The 17,447-nt window shown below is 34.1% G+C and overlaps 1 protein-coding gene and 1 long non-coding RNA gene across 2 annotated transcripts; one reads left to right on the plus strand and one right to left on the minus strand.

Moving 5' to 3' along the window:
- The first annotated feature begins 8,331 nt into the window (after window positions 1–8,331).
- On the plus strand, window positions 8,332–8,915 carry LOC133039031 (uncharacterized). Its single transcript, XR_009688575.1, has 3 exons — window positions 8,332–8,400; window positions 8,491–8,603; window positions 8,681–8,915. It is a non-coding gene; the product is annotated as an uncharacterized LOC133039031 (long non-coding RNA).
- A 4,281-nt stretch (window positions 8,916–13,196) lies between these two features.
- On the minus strand, window positions 13,197–13,937 carry LOC115695601 (vacuolar iron transporter homolog 2-like). Its single transcript, XM_061118364.1, has 2 exons — window positions 13,595–13,937; window positions 13,197–13,519 (listed from the first exon to the last, which is right to left on the minus strand). Exons 1-2 carry the CDS (start codon window positions 13,935–13,937, stop codon window positions 13,209–13,211), a joined length of 654 nt encoding a protein of 217 aa, XP_060974347.1. The 3' UTR covers window positions 13,197–13,208.
- Between the last annotated feature and the right edge of the window lie 3,510 nt (window positions 13,938–17,447).

Raw genomic sequence — 17,447 nt, forward strand, 5'->3', positions numbered from 1 at the left:
CCTGAAATTACCCCAGGTCAAGCACGCTTAACTATTGAGTTATTTCGTGGTAGACTACCAAAAAAAAAAAAGATGCACCTTGTTGATATAGGTAGTACCAACCAATCTATTTAAGCTATCTTCAACTATATAGTCTCATGCCTACACAGTCTAAGAATCATCACACTTGAACTTCCCCACGTGATGTGGGATTGTACAGCTCCCGATCTTTCCCCTTGCATATCACGTGACTCTGACTGCCACAATCACTCCCTTTGGGGGTCCGACGTCCTCGTCGACCACACTTTTGGCTGGGTTAAGGCTTTGATACCATTTGTAATGTCCCTGCTTCAAGCCTCCATTGGGTCCTTACACCCACGGAATGATAGTTCTTATACACTAGTTCGTCTCTCTCGATGCTTCTTGGACTGACGACTAGCCCTAGAGAGCAACACGAGTACTTTCGGCGTGCTTTGTCCTCACTCGTATGCTTCTTGGGAAAACTTCCCAAGAGGTCACCCATCTTGAAATTATCTCATATTAAGCACACTTAACTGTGGAGTTCTTTCATCATGGACTACCAGAAAATAAGATGCACGTTGTTAATATAGTGCCAATCAATCCAATTAAGTCCTCTTCAACTATGTAGTCTCATACCTACACAGTCTTAGAATCATCACACTTAACATTTCTCATGCAATGTAGGATTGTACAACTCTCGGTATTTCCCCTGACGGATCATGGGACTCTGATTGTCAAACAGTCTTGGACCCCGGCCACAAACTCAGGACTCGGACCCATACCCGACCCCAAACCCGGCCCTGAACCTAGACTCGGACTCAGCTCTAAATCTCACACCCAGACCCGACTTTGACCTCAGACCCAGACCCCAGACCCTGGACCCAGACCTGGCCCCGAATCCCAAACCCAGACCTAGACGCAGCTCCAGAACTCCCTGGTCCCGAACCTCGAACCTTGGGCCGAGACTCTAAATCGAACCTGGACTTAGACCTGAACCCAGCTCCAGACCCGAATTCGGCTCTAGACCCAGGACTTGGACAAGTGTCAGAGTTGGAGTCGAGTTTATGATAAAGATACTATAATTTTATACAAACTATTAATACAAGTTAATATCAAACATAGTATTGTATTAAATAATATTAATACAATACCATTCAGCACAAATCAATACTATACAATATAATACAATGCAACACGATGTACTAAATGAGTCCTAATATATGATGCCATGATATTTGCAGGAAACTTTTGTCGATGTGACAAATCGCAAGCCAAACTCCTTTCCCCCACCATAGGGCAAAATGACACCGACGATTTTGCTTTCACCGGTGATATGATGGGTTGGTGAAGATCACTTTAAGGGCCAGTTTGGCACAGTGTGCTGTGGGAAAAGCAGCTGTAGCTGTGCTGTGAGAAAAAACAACTGTAGCAAAACTGTGAAAAAAAGCTAAGCTGAATGTTTGGTAAATTATAAATTTTAAAGTACTGTGAGTTGTTAAAATCTATTATAATGATAATGATAATGTTATAATCTAATTTATTATAATCACAAATATGTAAAAACTTATTTTATATAATATTTTATTTTTTTTTAAATATAAATTTATATGCATTTGATAAAAAAAAAATTATAGTATTTGTTTATTATGTTTTATCAAATGTAAAAAAAAAATAGAAACTCAAGTATATAAGAAAAATTTTAGGTTGATGTTGTTTGTTAATATTAAAGTAATATATAAATTATTTTTAAAAAAAAAATAAGAGATTTAATAATTATTTATTTTATTATAATTAGTTTATGTTAATTTTTTTTAATATGTAATAAATAAGTAAATATAGTTTTAGTAAAAAAAAAAATTATTGTAGTCTTTTAATCAAAACAACTTTTTTTAAAAGTTGGGTTGGAGCAGTTTCAGTTTTTAGCTGTAGCTTCCCCAAAAAATTTTCAAAAAATTATTTTTTAACTGTTTACCAAACATAATTTTATCACAACTTTTTTCAAAAAGTAGTTTTTATCTTTTCTAAAAGCTATAAAAGTTATGCCAAACGGACCTTAATTTGCAATGAGGTTCACTTAATTTGCACAAAAAAAAATGACTTTGCCGACAGTTGGTTGCTAGTGAAAAAAAAAGGCTTACCGACGCACTAAGTTGACTTTATTGTCAATTAAAAAAGAAGAAAAAAACTTGTCATTATCCATGATAATAGAGGTATTCAAAAAATTGCCTTATTTTTCATTCATTTATTAATTGGAGACTCATATAAGCGCAGTACCTACAAAGTTAAGAATTTTTTATTATTTTTTTTTGATAAATTGTTTCATATATCAATACTAGTGGGAAGCGCATGCTTATGCTTTGCATGGGCCGCTATATATTTTTTTTAGAGTAATTGTAATAAAATTTTATATTAACAATTAATGATTTTTAGAGCTTAAAATTATATTAAAATAGGAAGCGTGTGAGTGAGGACAAAGCACGCTTGAAACACTCGTGTTGGTTTGTAGGGTCGGTCATTAATCTAGGAAGCCACTAGAGTGACATACTCGTGTATAAGAGTCATTCATTCCGAATGGAGACTTGAAGCGGGAACGTTACAAAATACAACATAAAAAATTAAAAGTCAAAGAACTCGTTAGTACTTTTTACATTTAGATTTCATTTAGCTATCTTTGTATAGTAACTTTCTGTAGCTACAAAAAAAATTTGTTTAAACAGAAATAATCACAAAAAGAATAGAATGATTAAGAAAAAAAAAACAAAATTAAGAGGAAGAAGCCCATTGAAATGAGTACTAAAAATAATGTTAGAACTTATGATTAAGAGAAGTAGTAATTAAGTTTCACAAAATGAAGGAAAATTTGTGTGTGATATAATACTAAACAAAAAATAATTAAGTTTTCAAATTACAAGCTAAATATTTATAACACGTAAAGTAATTTTTTATGTGTGCTCCCGTGTGTGAGTTGAGGGTTTATTCTTCCTCTTTCTCGCTGTTCTGAGTTGTCTTTCACCAAAATTTAATAGTGTCAATTTATTTATGTATGCTTCCGTGTGTGAGCTGAGGGTTTATTCTTCCTCTTTCTTGTGGTTCTGAGTTTCCTTTCTTGTGTGCCTTCTTGCTTTCTTTATTTTTCCGTTCCATCGGGTCTCTTTGGCTATGGAGGAACAGGAGCAAGCACCGGGACTAACTTTGGTGGATGAGCTGATATCACCGGAAGATAATGTTGAGATGTTGAGACAACAGATTCTTGATGAAGTTACTTTAGAACTAGAAGCCGACTTTGAGATCAGTGCGGAGGTTGCTAAAGGAGGGGTACTGGCGAAAATTTTTGGCTCTCGACAACTGCCTAAGAGTAGGGTTAAGCAAATACTGGGGGGTATATGGACCCTGAGAGGCAAATGGCGCATGAAAACCTTGGAGATGGGACTGTAACGCCCTAATGCTAAGGCACGCTACAGTGTTTTCTCAATCACAGTGCAATCTTTGCTAATCAAAGAATATTTTTTTTTTAAAAATCGTGTCAAATTAAAACTTTTATATTAATTAATAAACTTTATAATATAATAAAATATTTACAAGTATCGGGATCCTGTTTTCAAACTTTTAAAAGTTAATATTCCAAAATATACAAATTACAGGTCGCACAGCGACTACCAAAATACAATCCCCAGATGTCCCGAGACCGAACACTCCAGGTCGCGTTGCATTGACATGTACAATCCCACCCGAGCTCTAGTTCACTCTTGTTCAGCCTTCGCCTTTCCTTTACCTACACAAGGAAGCAGAACTGTGAGTCGACAGACTCAGTAAGAAATGCATATAACATATTATATAATTTTCGACCTGTAATTAGGTGCCCATACACCTATTTATAGGGCTTAACAGATGAGCGTGAACGTTCAATACTAGGGTACACCCACTATACCACATACACAACGTACCTCACTGTACGAGTGTTGGTAGGGTTTGTTTCGTACCCTGAGTACCACCGAGTGATATACCACACACCTAGCACTTTTCCGTACTCGTGTTGGTATCACTGTATTGTACTCACAAACAACACTCACTATACCAATGCACTCTGTATCATAACCACACAAGTGTTGGTAGTGCAAACAACAATCTAAGCATGCATATACACACACATATACATACATTCAGATAACCATATCACACATTATATTCAGTTCTTACCTGATTTCTGAATTCAAGTGTGATGGCCGACCTGAACGGAAATCTCGTGCTAGATGGATGCCCTAATCACATTTTGAAACCGGGTAAGTTACATGATTAAAACCCTAATCCAGGGAAACCCAAAACCGAAACCCTAGGTTCTATTATACTCTCAATGGGTTATTCTAACTCTGGAAATGGGGAAACACCCAACCGAGGCACCGCAAAGGCGAAAATTGAGAAAATGAAAGGCCCGGGGAACCCTGCCTGGCACTGCAAACCGGCTAGCCGGTTTGCACCAGGTTTCCCAAAGCCCTTCATTTGTTGCTCAATTCTCCACCAATTTCCATGAAACCTTCTAGAGTACCTAATAAGGGCATACACAATATAATCCAGCCAGTATTTCACAGAACAAACCACCAAAACCCAAGTTGCCATTAAAGCTCAAAGCTTTGAACTCAAAGCTCAAAGTTGCAAAAAACTTACAATAAATCTCAAAACCAGCTGATATGAACTAAAATCAATCCATACAAGTCCTAGAATTCAAACTATGCAAGCATCAAACCCTAACAGCCCCTATAACCCAAAATCACCTCTTGAAACTAAAATACAACTTCAAGAACTTAAAAGGAAAGAAGCTAGGGTTTACCTTGATTGTTTCTCCTTGAATCTTTGGCTGAAAACACAGAAAAAAGGGAGCTTGGCTGAGTTTTCCTTCTGGTTTGAGAGGGGCCGAACACCAAGAGAGAGAAAGAGAAATGGTATTTTCTCTAATTTTAATTTCTTTTCTTAATATGCTTTCTTTCAAAGTAATACTTCTCTTTTACATTCAATTAGGCTGAAATAAAATAGGTGTCATCACCCAAGGCTGCCACCTAACACTCATTAACCATTTTACTAAATGACTATAATGCCCTTACACATAAAACTAGGATAAACCAAAAGCTAGGGGTAAAATGGTTAAATTCCATAACCTCGCTCAATCCCGATACTTTATTTCCTCAAAAAATATTTCCCACTAAGAAATAAGGTTCTAAACTTACCCATGTGATTAAACTAGCCATCCATCGCATTTTTCGTTGTCGCCGAGCAAAAATTACAAAAATAACATATTTCACATATAAGATAAATAATACCCCTAGAGTTTAATAAAATCTCCAGAATTGAGAAATTATAACTCTAATATTTATTTCTAAATATTGGGGTCCACAATTAAATAAATTCATAAATAATAATAAAATAATAAAAATTAGTGCTAATTGCCTTTACTAATCCAAATTACTAAAGCGGTCATTACAGGACTATGGGGGATCTTTTTTTATGTAAAAGAAGATAAGGAAGAGGTTCTGAATAGAAGACCTTGGATCGTTGCTAACCAATTGTTGAACCTGAGGGAATGGTCGGACGATGGTCATTGGCAGAGTGTGGATATGTTCAAAGTTGTTTTCTGGGTGGAGATTCATGGGTTGCCAACTCCTTATTTGGCTGCCCAAAATTCTACAGTCATAGGGACGAAGGTGGGAACCTTTCTTGATTCAGACAGAGCTTCGAATGTGGTTATTGCTAGAAGGGGTTTTTTGAAACTTAAAGTAGAGATTCTGATCAATATACAGCTGCCTGCTGGGTTCTTTTTGAGTATCAATCGTGGAAGACGTGAGTGGATTCAGTCAGGCCCAGCCCTGGGTATAGGCGGGCTAGGCCTGTGCCTAGGGCCCACCTATCCCAAGGGCCCAAAAAAAAATATTTCCCTTTTAAAATTATACAATTTTTTTTTACTGATTTTCAAAAATATTATATTTTTTTCTAAATAAGGGCCCAAAATAATTTTTTTTCTATGGCCCACTAAAAGTTAGGGCTGGCCTTGGATTCAGTTTAAATACAGAAAGCTTCCCACTTTTTGCTTTAATTGTGGCCTCATTGGACATGAAAGGGGGGGTGTGTGCAACAGAAGGTTTATGCCTATCCGCTAGTGGGTGAGGCGGTTCCTCTTTATGGTCCGTGGTTGAAGGCCATGGTTCCTATTCGGAACTTTTTTGATACAAGAAGACCGAGACTAATACGGGATGATGTCGGTCCGATGAGACTAACTCCAGCCACCGATTTTAGCGAAGAAAACGTTGAGTCTCAACGTCCATTAAGGTATAAATATGCTTTCTATTCATTTTATTTATGTACATTGGTATTATTTCGTTTTTGTAAATTTTTTAAGATTTTTTTATTTTATTAATATTCTATTGTGTGTGTTCTACAGGTGATCGGATTTTTGTAGCATTTTATCGCCGGATTGCGTTTATAAGGTAAATATTTATTAACTTGATATATAATATATATGTATATATTTTGTATTTTATTATTGAATATGTGTTTATATATATGTTGTGTGTATATATATTGTGTATATACTATTTGTGTATTTTGTGTATTTTGTGTATTTGCATTGTATATATATTTGTTGTGAATGAGAATGAGAGGTAGTAGGAATTTAATTAGTTTAGAGTTAAAGTTTTTAAAATAATGGTAGTGTGATATATAATTGATTATATATGTATATATGTATATGTTATTTTTAAAAAAATTAACTATGGAAATTAGTAACTAGTAACTTGCTACTTTATTCAATAACTAGTAAGTAATTTAATAATTAAAATTTTAATTTGGTTGTATATTGCATTATGTTATAGGTTGTGTGCTAATATTTGAGGGTCGACATATTTCGGTGTTGATCGGATTTGCAATAGGTATATCCATCCGCTAACCTTTTGTTATTATAATTAATTATCAATGCATGGTTAGTTGAGTTTGAATATCTTAAATATTCATCCGTAGTGAAGTAGGTTCTGTGAATACATGTACTGCGGTCGGATGGGTGGATAAATTTTGTATTGTTTATGTTAGTTTCTTTGTTCTGTATTGTTATATTTGTTTTGTTTGTTACTTTAGGCACTTTTAAAATTTTTGGGAACGTCCAATTACAGTCGTTATGCTGCCAAAATTTCGGTAGAATTTGGATCAAATTTTATTATAAAAAACATAAATGTTAAAGGAAAAGTACATAACATAAATAACTAGGTTATTACTCTGTAGTTGTAAGAAATTAGGTGACATAACACATTCATATAAACTTGTCTTGTATAATCTAATTGATGTGTCCATGCATTTATTATACTTAGTAGGTCTTTATATTCGACTCAAAACATGTTCGTGTTAGTAGCATGATTATCAATGTCAAAGTTCATATTTGAAAGGTTCTCAAATTTTGTTTGTTAATGGTGTAGATATGGCCAACTCGGGTTATTTAGACCTAAAGGCAGAGTGTCCAACAGTAATACCTACAAAAGGGCCTACTCAAATGAATGAAATATCCAAGCTAATGGATCAAGGCAAAAGAGTGGCCCTCGAGGTTAATGACAAAGGACAATACTGCGGTAAAAGCTATGCCCAGCTCGTATGAACTTTAGGAGTCAGATGCCGTCAGACGATAGGGTTTTCGTATAAAAATTGGAAAGAAGTCAACCCTACTCTGAAAAATAAAGTTTGGACAGATATCCAAGTAAGCAGTTATTTGTTAGAATTTTGATTTGTTTTTTTATTAATTCAAATGTTCACTCTAACCGTGTTTGTTTTCCTTCAAACTAGACGGGGTTCATTGTGTCGGACTCCTTCAAACATGATTGTCTCATCCTAGCTGGGAAGTTAATGAAAGACTTCAAGAATAGGATGACAAAAGACATCATAATGCCCGCTATGAAAGAGAAGGATCTGGGACGACTGACACAAGTCCCTGAAACGCCCCCCGAGATCGACCATGCTGATTGGTGCACTTTTGTTGAAAGTCGACTAACTCCTAAATTTCAGGTACGCTAATTATATTTGTACTAAGATAAACTCTTAAATATAAGTACATGTATCTAATGTATTATTTTGGCATTGTAGAAATTGAGTAATGTGCAACGTGAACGTTCCTTGAAAATCCAATCTAGATATCGAAGTGGTCGGAGTGGAATGGTGAACGTACGGGAAGCTGTGGTAAGTAATGCTTAAATTCTAATAATGTGCTATAAAATTTAATTGTTGCTCATTTAATTGTTATAAAATAATATAGAAAAATGATCTCGACGTTCCAGATCTCCCCCCCCCCCCCCCCGCCACCGTGTATGGATCAAATCTCGCACCAAGAGTCGAAAACTTGTCACTGATTACGACAAGAAAATTGCAGAGAAGATAGTAAGTATATATTAATCCTTAATTGAGTTCTACTAATGAGTTAGTGTATATAATTCAGATACTAATTGCTTGAATATATGCGTGCATTAGGCTCAATTAGAGGAGAAGCTTAGTCAGGGACAAATTCAGGTCCAGGGCCAAAACGATATCCTGACGCAGGCGCTCGGGACACCAGAGCATCCTGGACGTGTCAGGGCTGCTGGGTATGCTATTACTTGAAATGTTATTTATTTAGTTACACAAATAAAATCGTAGCTAATTTGCATTTTATGATTTGCAGGTTCCTGACCAGGGCATCTAAACTGTTCGGCAGGAAGAAAAGGGAAGTGTCTGATGTTGTGGCTCGGCAAGCGAAGGAGATTGAAAAATTAAAAGCCGAAGTCCAATCCCTTAAGAAGAAGAGAAACGCTGCCGAACAAGAGGAAGAAGGAGAGGTGGCTGGTGAGGCGTATGTTCCACAACCATACGCTCCTGAGGATGAGGGACAACCACAATCTTATGCTGAGGAGTTTATTTCCCTCAACTAATGTCAACTTGACTATTCAACCAACCTAGATGAGAGAGTATTCCTTCCTTAGTGATTTCAGCCTCATTCATTGTTCTTCCATATTTGAAACCTTGAGTGATAGAGTGTCATGCCCACATATAGCAAGTCAAGTACTTAATCATAGTGAGTAAGACGTGTTGGAATTATTTTACCAGGATCTTAGATCTACTCACAAGTATGTTTATTAACACCCTAAATATGAACTTTCTAAAACGATGAAATAAACACATATAAAGTTTAAGAAACCTTACATTGGGTGCAGCGGAATTAAATGACTCCTTCCGTTCAGATCTCTAACCCTTGTATCCTTTCTGTAGCAGAGTATTATCAAGATCTAAACCTGGATCTCTTTCTCTGAATCTTTGATGCTGAAACTCCTTTGCTGATGATCTTTCTTCACGATCTTCCTCACTATGATTGAGGTATTGCTTGTGTGTGGGCACTACTCTAATCACTAAGGGGTTTCGAAATTATCAAGGAAGAAGAGAGAGAGAGGGTGGCGGCCAAGGTAGAGAGAGAGGCTCAGGTTTTTCTGAATCAGAAGTGTAATTTTCCTGAAGCCTTCACTACCTATTTATAGCATTCCACTAGGGTTAGGTTTGAATTATTTGGCATTAAAATAATGAAAATATCAGTTTAAAATGCCTACAAAAGTGGCCGGCCATGGCTTATTGGGTTTGGGCCTTGCTTTTTGCAATTTTGCAATTTTAACACTTTTGTATCTGATTTTCTCAAAAACGCCAATTTTCTAATTCAACCATTTAAATGCCAATTCTAACTATTTAATAATATTTTCATTTATCATATTTATTAATTGAACCATACAAAGTATCATAATTAACAAATATGCCCCTAACAACTCTTTCTTTACAATTTCGCCCTTACTTAGTGAAAATTTCACAAATAGACATAGTCTAATTTGAGAATTATAATTGATTAATCAAAACCAATTACATGAGTCTTACAAACAATATTATCTCAACTAGTGCGGGGACCATGGGTCTATATAACCGAGCTTCCAATAAGTAGATCAAGAATTTAGCACTAAAATTCACTAACTTATTAATTCTTCGTTGAATCCATGCATAGAACTTAGAATTGCACTCTCAGCATATAGAATGCTCTATATGTTCCACCATATAGACGCATCATTAGTTATCCATTGTTATAATCCTAATGTGATCAATGATCCTCTATATGAATGATCTACACTGTAAAGGGATTAGATTACCGTAACACCCTACTATGTATTTTATCCTTAAAACACTTGACCCCGTATAAATGATATTTCAACTTATGTGAAATGAGTACTCCACCATTTATGTTCGTTTGGTCAAGCTCGAAGGAGATCATCCTTTGCTTACTATTCGCCAGATAGAAGCTATAGATTCCATGTTTATGCTAGCGCTCCCACTCAATTGCACTACCGTGTTCCCAAAATGTACGTATCACCCTGACCTAAAAGTAGGCTTAACTAACAAATCAAAGAACACGAATAGCCTTTCAAGATTGAGCCTAATCATAACAGGATTAAGAACATTTGATCTAGGATCAACTAGGCGATATTGACTTGAATAGATTTTACGGTAAGTTTAATTAAATCTAAGTCAAAGTTCAATATCGGTCCCTTCCAATGCATACTCCATGCATCCAACCTGAGCTTTACTTTAACCAATGTTCTGGAAAGAACATAGCATTTCTCCAAATGCAAGTAAACTCTTGTTGTAGATTATCATATCAGTAAAACCCTGTGTCTGATAAATCTAGGAAACTTTATTCACATAGTCATGTTTACTTTCCAATGTGATGACAACACAATAAACAAGATCAAGTATGTGAAAAGGGTTTAAGATGAATTTATAAATCAAATAGACAAGCAATTGATAAAGTGAACCAAAACATACACAAATGAATGAAAAATACTTCTGTTTCTTTATTGATGTTGAATAAAATAGATTACATTGAAATGGAGTTTTATTTAGGGCATAAAACCCAACAAACTCCCACTTGCACTAATATAAAACTAATCAGTACATATCAATTAATCCTAAATTCTGACGGTGCTTTTCAAAGGCTGTCACGACCAAGACTTTGGTAAATTGATCAGCTAGGTTGTCCTCTGTGTCAACTTTCTCAACTAGTACATCCCCTCTTGCCACGTATTCTCTGATAATGTGATACTTCCTTTCAATGTGTTTGCTTCTCTTGTGGCTTCAGGGTTCTTTACTGTTTGCTATTGCTCCATTGTTATCACAAAGTAGGACCAGAGGTTTTTCCATTCCAGGATCAAGTATGTGAAAAGGGTTTAAGATGAATTTATAAATCAAATAGACAAGCAATTGATAAAGTGAACCAAAACATACACAAATGAATGAAAAATACTTCTGTTTCTTTATTGATGTTGAATAAAATAGATTACATTGAAATGGAGTTTTATTTAGGGCATAAAACCCAACAAGACGGTGGTAACCAAACTTGAAGGAGAGAAAGAGATCCAGGTTCAGATCTTGATAATGCTCTGCGACATAGAGATCTTGAACGGAAGGAGTTATTTTATTCCGCTACAATCAATGTAAGGTTTTGTTAAACACTTATGTGTTTATTTTTATTGTTTTAGAAAATTCATATTTAGGATGTTAGTCGACATACTTATTAGTTAATCTAGATCCTGGTAAAATATTCCACACATAATAGTCTATGAAATATGCAAAAAATTCAATTTTGAAAAAAAAAAAAAAAATCATTCTTATACTAAATGAAGCATTTTCACGATAGCAATCATTTAGAATGAGATATTAGAGTTTTGTAGATTAATATTTTGCAGAATTTGTTAAAGTTTCGACCACCACCACATTGTACAATTTTTGTAAAAAAATATTCATATTTTTAAATTCGAACAATATTAAGAAACTATAAATCACCTAATCTTAAGATTCTTCTAGCATAAAATTTATTCTCTTATGTCTTATGCACCTAAATAAAAATTTCATCAAGTTTCAAGAGGTGTGGAGGGAGATACAAGCAGAATGATGTCCGATATTCGAATATGACTAAAAAACTCATGAGTGTCCATAAAATTTACAAAAAAAAATAATTTTGGACAAAATCTTCGTTCCAACATTAAATGAATCATTTTCACGATAGCACTCATCGGGAAGAAGATATTAGAGTTTTGCAGATTAAGTTTGGTAAAATTAGTTTAAGTTTCGACCATCTCATTGTACTATTTTTATAAAATTATTTTCGAATTTTGAATTCGAGCAATATTTAGTGAAAATAAATCACCTAATTTTAAGATTCTTAAACCACAAAATTTTTTCCTTTATGTCTTATGCACCTAAATAAAAAAAATTTCATCAATTTCAAGAGGTGTGAAGGGAGATACGAGCAAAATGATATCTGGTATTCGAATATGACTGGAAAACTCTTGAGTAATAATCCATGAAATTCGCAAAAGAAAAAATCAATTTTGGGTACAAATTCATATTCTGAAATTAAATGAAGTATTTTCACAAAGCAATCATTGGGAATGAGGTATTAGAGTTTCGTATATTAAGTTTTGACAAAATTAGTTAAAATTTCAACCACCTCATTGTACTATTTTTATATAAAAAAAAATTGAATTTTTGAATTCGAGCAATATTTAGAAACAATAAATCATCTAATCTTAAGATTTTTCAAGCACAAAATTTGTTCCCTATGTTTTATGCACCTAAATAAAAAATTTCGTGAAGTAATTTCGAGAGGTGTGGAGAGAGATACGAGTAGAATGATACCTACCCAGTATTCGAATATGACTAAAAAAAACTCGTGAATAATAGTCCATAAAATTTACAAAAAAAAAATCAATTTTAGAAAAAAAAAAAATCATTCCAACATTAAATCAATCATTTTCATTTTTAACAATTGAAACCTCCTCCTTATTTTATACACATAACACTTTTTTTGTATTCTAGCTTTTTACCTAATAGTTACTTGTGTACAAACTATATATGCTTTTAAGTTGTTTTGGCATTTACTAATTTATAATTTGTAGTTATTTCACATTTAGACGGTTATTACTTACCCATCTAAGAAATTAATGGTATATATTGCACATTATAACTTGAAAAAAAAAAAATCAAATTGTATATAAACAAAAAAAAAAGGGTATACCTAATAATTGAGACCTTACGAAAATATTCTAATATAATTAATTTAAAATCTTAAAACCTTCATACCTAATAACATGCATGAAAATATATAAATATATATGTACTTATCAATCCTTCTTGTCATGGTCTCTATCAAAAGGCTTAAGCAAAGCATAAGTAACAGCCATGGCCAGCCATCCTCCAACCACAACTCTCAATGCCGAAACCTTAGGGCGAAAGGACCCACCAAACTCGGCGCTAGCCCAACCTAAAAGGGCTAACGCCAGAGTAGCCACCACCACAATCACTACGACTCTCATCGCGTGATCAACAACCAATGCAGCCGGTATCAAAGGAACAACCGAACCACTCAAAAAGGCCAGTGCTGAAGCCCCAGCCGCCTTGTGAGGATTCGGCAACACAATTTCCCGACTACTATCTAATGCATGATCTTCTGCAACCACTCTTATAGCCGGTGACCTCCCCGGAGTAGAAACCCTAGAATACTCGGGACACGAGGGCTTGTTTTCTTGAAAATAGTGTTTCTCTTCAATGTCTCGTTGAGTTGAAACGGATACATACTCTCCTACCGCCATGCTACAAGCCCCCGCTAAAGCTCCAGCGAGGCCAGCTAGAGCCATGGACCAACGGTCATCCTTGACTGCACCAACACCGAGCAATAGCGAGGCTGTTGAGAGCAACCCATCATTGGCTCCGAGAACTGCAGCTCGGAGCCACTGAGCACGTTCCACTACTTGCTTAGTAGTGGACTTGTTTTGAGTAGTAATTTTCGGAGATTTTTCAAGTGTGGTTGGTTGCTCAATACATATTTGCTCTAATGTATGAGAAGAAGCCATGAAAATATTAGAGAGAAATAATTAAGAAGAGAGCTAAGTTTTTGGGAGTGTGGTGTTCCATAGAATTGCACGTGGAATATATAGTTTTATATAGTATGGATTCAATAAGATTCACCACACACACTCTCCAATCTTATAGGGTATTTGGTTTGTTTTTCTTTTTAGAACACTAAATATAAAATAAAATGTATTATATTATAATTATATAATGATTGATTGATCATGTTTATATATGTATGTACATATGTATAAACATGGGGATCTACAAAATTCAACGTTGAGACCTAAGGACAAGGCTAAGAAAATATATGTTGCATATATAATTAAGTATATCCTTTTTATGTTATTGAGATTTAGGACAAAAGAGAAAAAATTAGAAGTTGGAATTATTCTCATAATAACATATTCATTATGATTAATTAATCATATTCTCTTTTGTCCTAATCCTGCATTAATTAATATAGTTCGTACTCTTGTTTCTATCTAAGCCGGTTGAGATTGCTCGATCCTAATAAGAAACAAATTTTGTCCTGCCTAATTTTAATTAAATTTGATAATTAATATAAATTCCCATGGAATTTTGTGCGTACTTTCTCATCCAATAATTCATTATAAAAAACTTATTTTTTAGTGATAATATAATTTTTTTTAACTCAATATTACCTTTTAGTTACAACAAAAAATACAAAAAAAAATTATTTGTGACTAAAATATAGCTTTTAGATACAAATTGTCATCAATTTAATTTTAGTCACAACAAGTACTATTGTGAATTGTGACTAAAAATACATTTATTCACAATAAATTATAATTTTTGTGACTAATACTTTTAACCACAAACTTTTTAATCAAAACATATAAAAATAATGATTTATAATTAATCACAAATTTTTTATATTTTTGTTGTGACTGAAAAAGTTTTTGTAGTAATTAATTAAGATGTATATTGTTATTTTCTGGTTTGCCTAACTAATGTCCTGACAGTTATTATAGGTAGTTAGTTAGCTTAGGTGTCATGTTCTAATAGGTTAGTCACGGTCAGTTATTCACTGACCGTTATATTTAGTTAATACTCTTGTCTTTGTAATTCTTTTGCTGTATCAAAGGGTATGTAACTCAACTCTCTATGACTGTTGTATTAGACACCATTTGTACATAATAAAATAATAGATCTTTGCACTCTTTTCTCTACTGTGTGTGTTTAAGTGTTCAGGTTTAAGTATTACATCTTAGATTCTATTCTTGGGTGTGTGTTCAATGATGCTGAACACAGGTGAATTTGTGTAACATATATATATTAATGGAATTAGTTCATACTTTCTCTTTTTTTCTGGAAAGACCAGTTACCATAACCCCATGTAATTCTTCTTCTTCCTTCACCTTCAACCTAATGGTCCATAACCCAATGGTCAAACCTAATGTGGGAGAAGAAAGAGAAAGAAAAAGAAAAGAAAAAAAAAATTACTATGTGTATAATTGTATACACGTGGGTAATTTATTGTGTCACTTAATTGAAGTATTTAGACGGAAGGGTAATGAACAAAACGACAGTGGATTTTACTGTCAAAATTTATTTTTTATTGTTAAGTGTTAAAAAAGATAAAATTTGGTTAGTTTTGCTACCAATATTTCTTTTAAAAATAATCACATTAATTAAGCTTTATATATATGAATGGAATTAGTTACTTTTTATTAAGAAGAAATTACAGATTTAACGATTTTTTACACTATTTGTGCAAAAATATGGCTTGTTTTGCAAAAGTTATTTTATGTAAAAAATTCAAAAAAAAAAAAGTTGAAAATAAAATGAAGAAAAAGAAAAACCGTAAGGGTAACTAGATACCCTTAGGGTAACCAGTTACGTTATAATGTTTTTCCTATATTTTTTAACTTTTTCTAAAATTTTCTCATGAAATAACTTTTTTTTTTTTTGAGATCGAAAAGCCATATTTTTGCAAATTTTTATTAATATGTCATTAATTAATTTTTATATATAAACATGTGGGTGCATTATTAATGGGTATTACCCATGAATGAGTACTAATTGAATAAATTGAGTTTCTATTATTCGTAGAGGGGACTTCAAAAGCATTTACTTAATGATGCAAGCTCTCAAATTATTCTCTATCACTTCGGGTGTGGTGCCTAATAATGCTAAATCAGTAGTATATTATAGTGGAATGAGTGAATATGAGGTTAGAAGGGTGCTTGACATGTCAGGTTTTACAAAACAACAAGAGCCTTTTAAGTACCTTGGAGTGCCCATTTGTGCTAGGAAGATCTTGGCTACTAATTGCAGTAGTTTAGTCCAGAAAATGGTAGCTAGAATTAGGATTTGGAGCTCGAGGCACTTGTCTTTTGCGGGGAGATTGGTCTTGATTAAATCAGTCCTTCTCTCCATCCATATCTATTGGTGCCAAATTATGTTCCTTCCTAAGCAAATAATTAAGGAGCTCGAAGCAATATGTAGGAGCTTCTTATGGACAGGGAAAAGTTTGATGAATGGAGCAGGGGCTGTAGCTTGGGAAAATGTGTGCTGCCCAAAGAAAGTTGGGGGTCTAGGGCTGATGTATATTCCTCACTAGAATGCAGCAGCCATGGTGAAACATGTGTGAGCAATTGAAAAAAAGAAGGATCATTTGTGGATGAAATGGGTTCATAGTGTGTATATATTAAGCATCAATCTTGGTGGGAGTACAAAGCTCCTTTGAATGGAAGTTGGTATTGGAGGAAAATGGTTGAGCTTAAAGACAAAATCAAAAACTATGTACAACATAGTGTGTTCTCAGCAAACGATTACAAAATTTCAGAGGGCCAAACTTGGTTTGCACAAGAGTTTGAAAAAGTACCATGGAGCAATGAAGTGTGGTCTAGATTGAATACACCGAAGCATAGTTTTTTACTATGGCTAGCTATGATGAATAGGCTCAAAACCAATGATCAGTTACTCAAGCACGGATCGATTGACATAGACACATGCCTCCTCTGCAACTCGGCTGCAGAAACAGCATAGCATTTATTTTTTGGATGTGTGTTTTGCTGCAGAATGTATTGAACAGATGAAGGCCTGATTTGGGTGGAATACAAGAGATAGTTCACTTCAGAACATCATGAGAAGGGTGAGAAAAGCAAGTTGTTCCAGATTCAAAAAGAGAGTACTGGCTGCTGGTTTAGCAGCCCTTGTATATCTGCTTTGGAAGACTCGAAATGAGCAGTAGTGGGAAGGAAAAAAATCTGGTGTAGCTGATGTGATTCAACAAGTAAAGCGGTGTGTAAAGAGTAGAGTAGTGTCTATATATGACCTAAAAAGATTAAACAAAAATATAGAGATTGGTTTGATTTGTTATAAGTAAATTGTATAGAAAAAGTTAAGGCCTACTAGTTAGGTGCTTTTAGTTTGTAAAGATTTTTTTTGTGGTGAAATGAAATTCTGTTTTATCAAAAAAAAAATTGAGTTTCTATATTTAATTTTGCTATTTAATTAAAGAAAGAAAAATCTCATTTTTATAT

This window comes from Cannabis sativa, chromosome 6 (genome assembly GCF_029168945.1).
Source record: "Cannabis sativa cultivar Pink pepper isolate KNU-18-1 chromosome 6, ASM2916894v1, whole genome shotgun sequence".
NCBI classification, from domain to species: domain Eukaryota; kingdom Viridiplantae; phylum Streptophyta; class Magnoliopsida; order Rosales; family Cannabaceae; genus Cannabis; species Cannabis sativa.

Coding starts and splice junctions, on each gene's coding strand:
- LOC115695601 (XM_061118364.1), bottom strand. CDS start 13,937: ATGGCTTCTTCTCATACATTAGAGCAAATATGTATTGAGCAACCAACC. Junction 13,520..13,594: donor TCAAGAAAACAAGCCCTCGT/GTCCCGAGTATT, acceptor ATCATGCATTAG/ATAGTAGTCGGGAAATTGTG.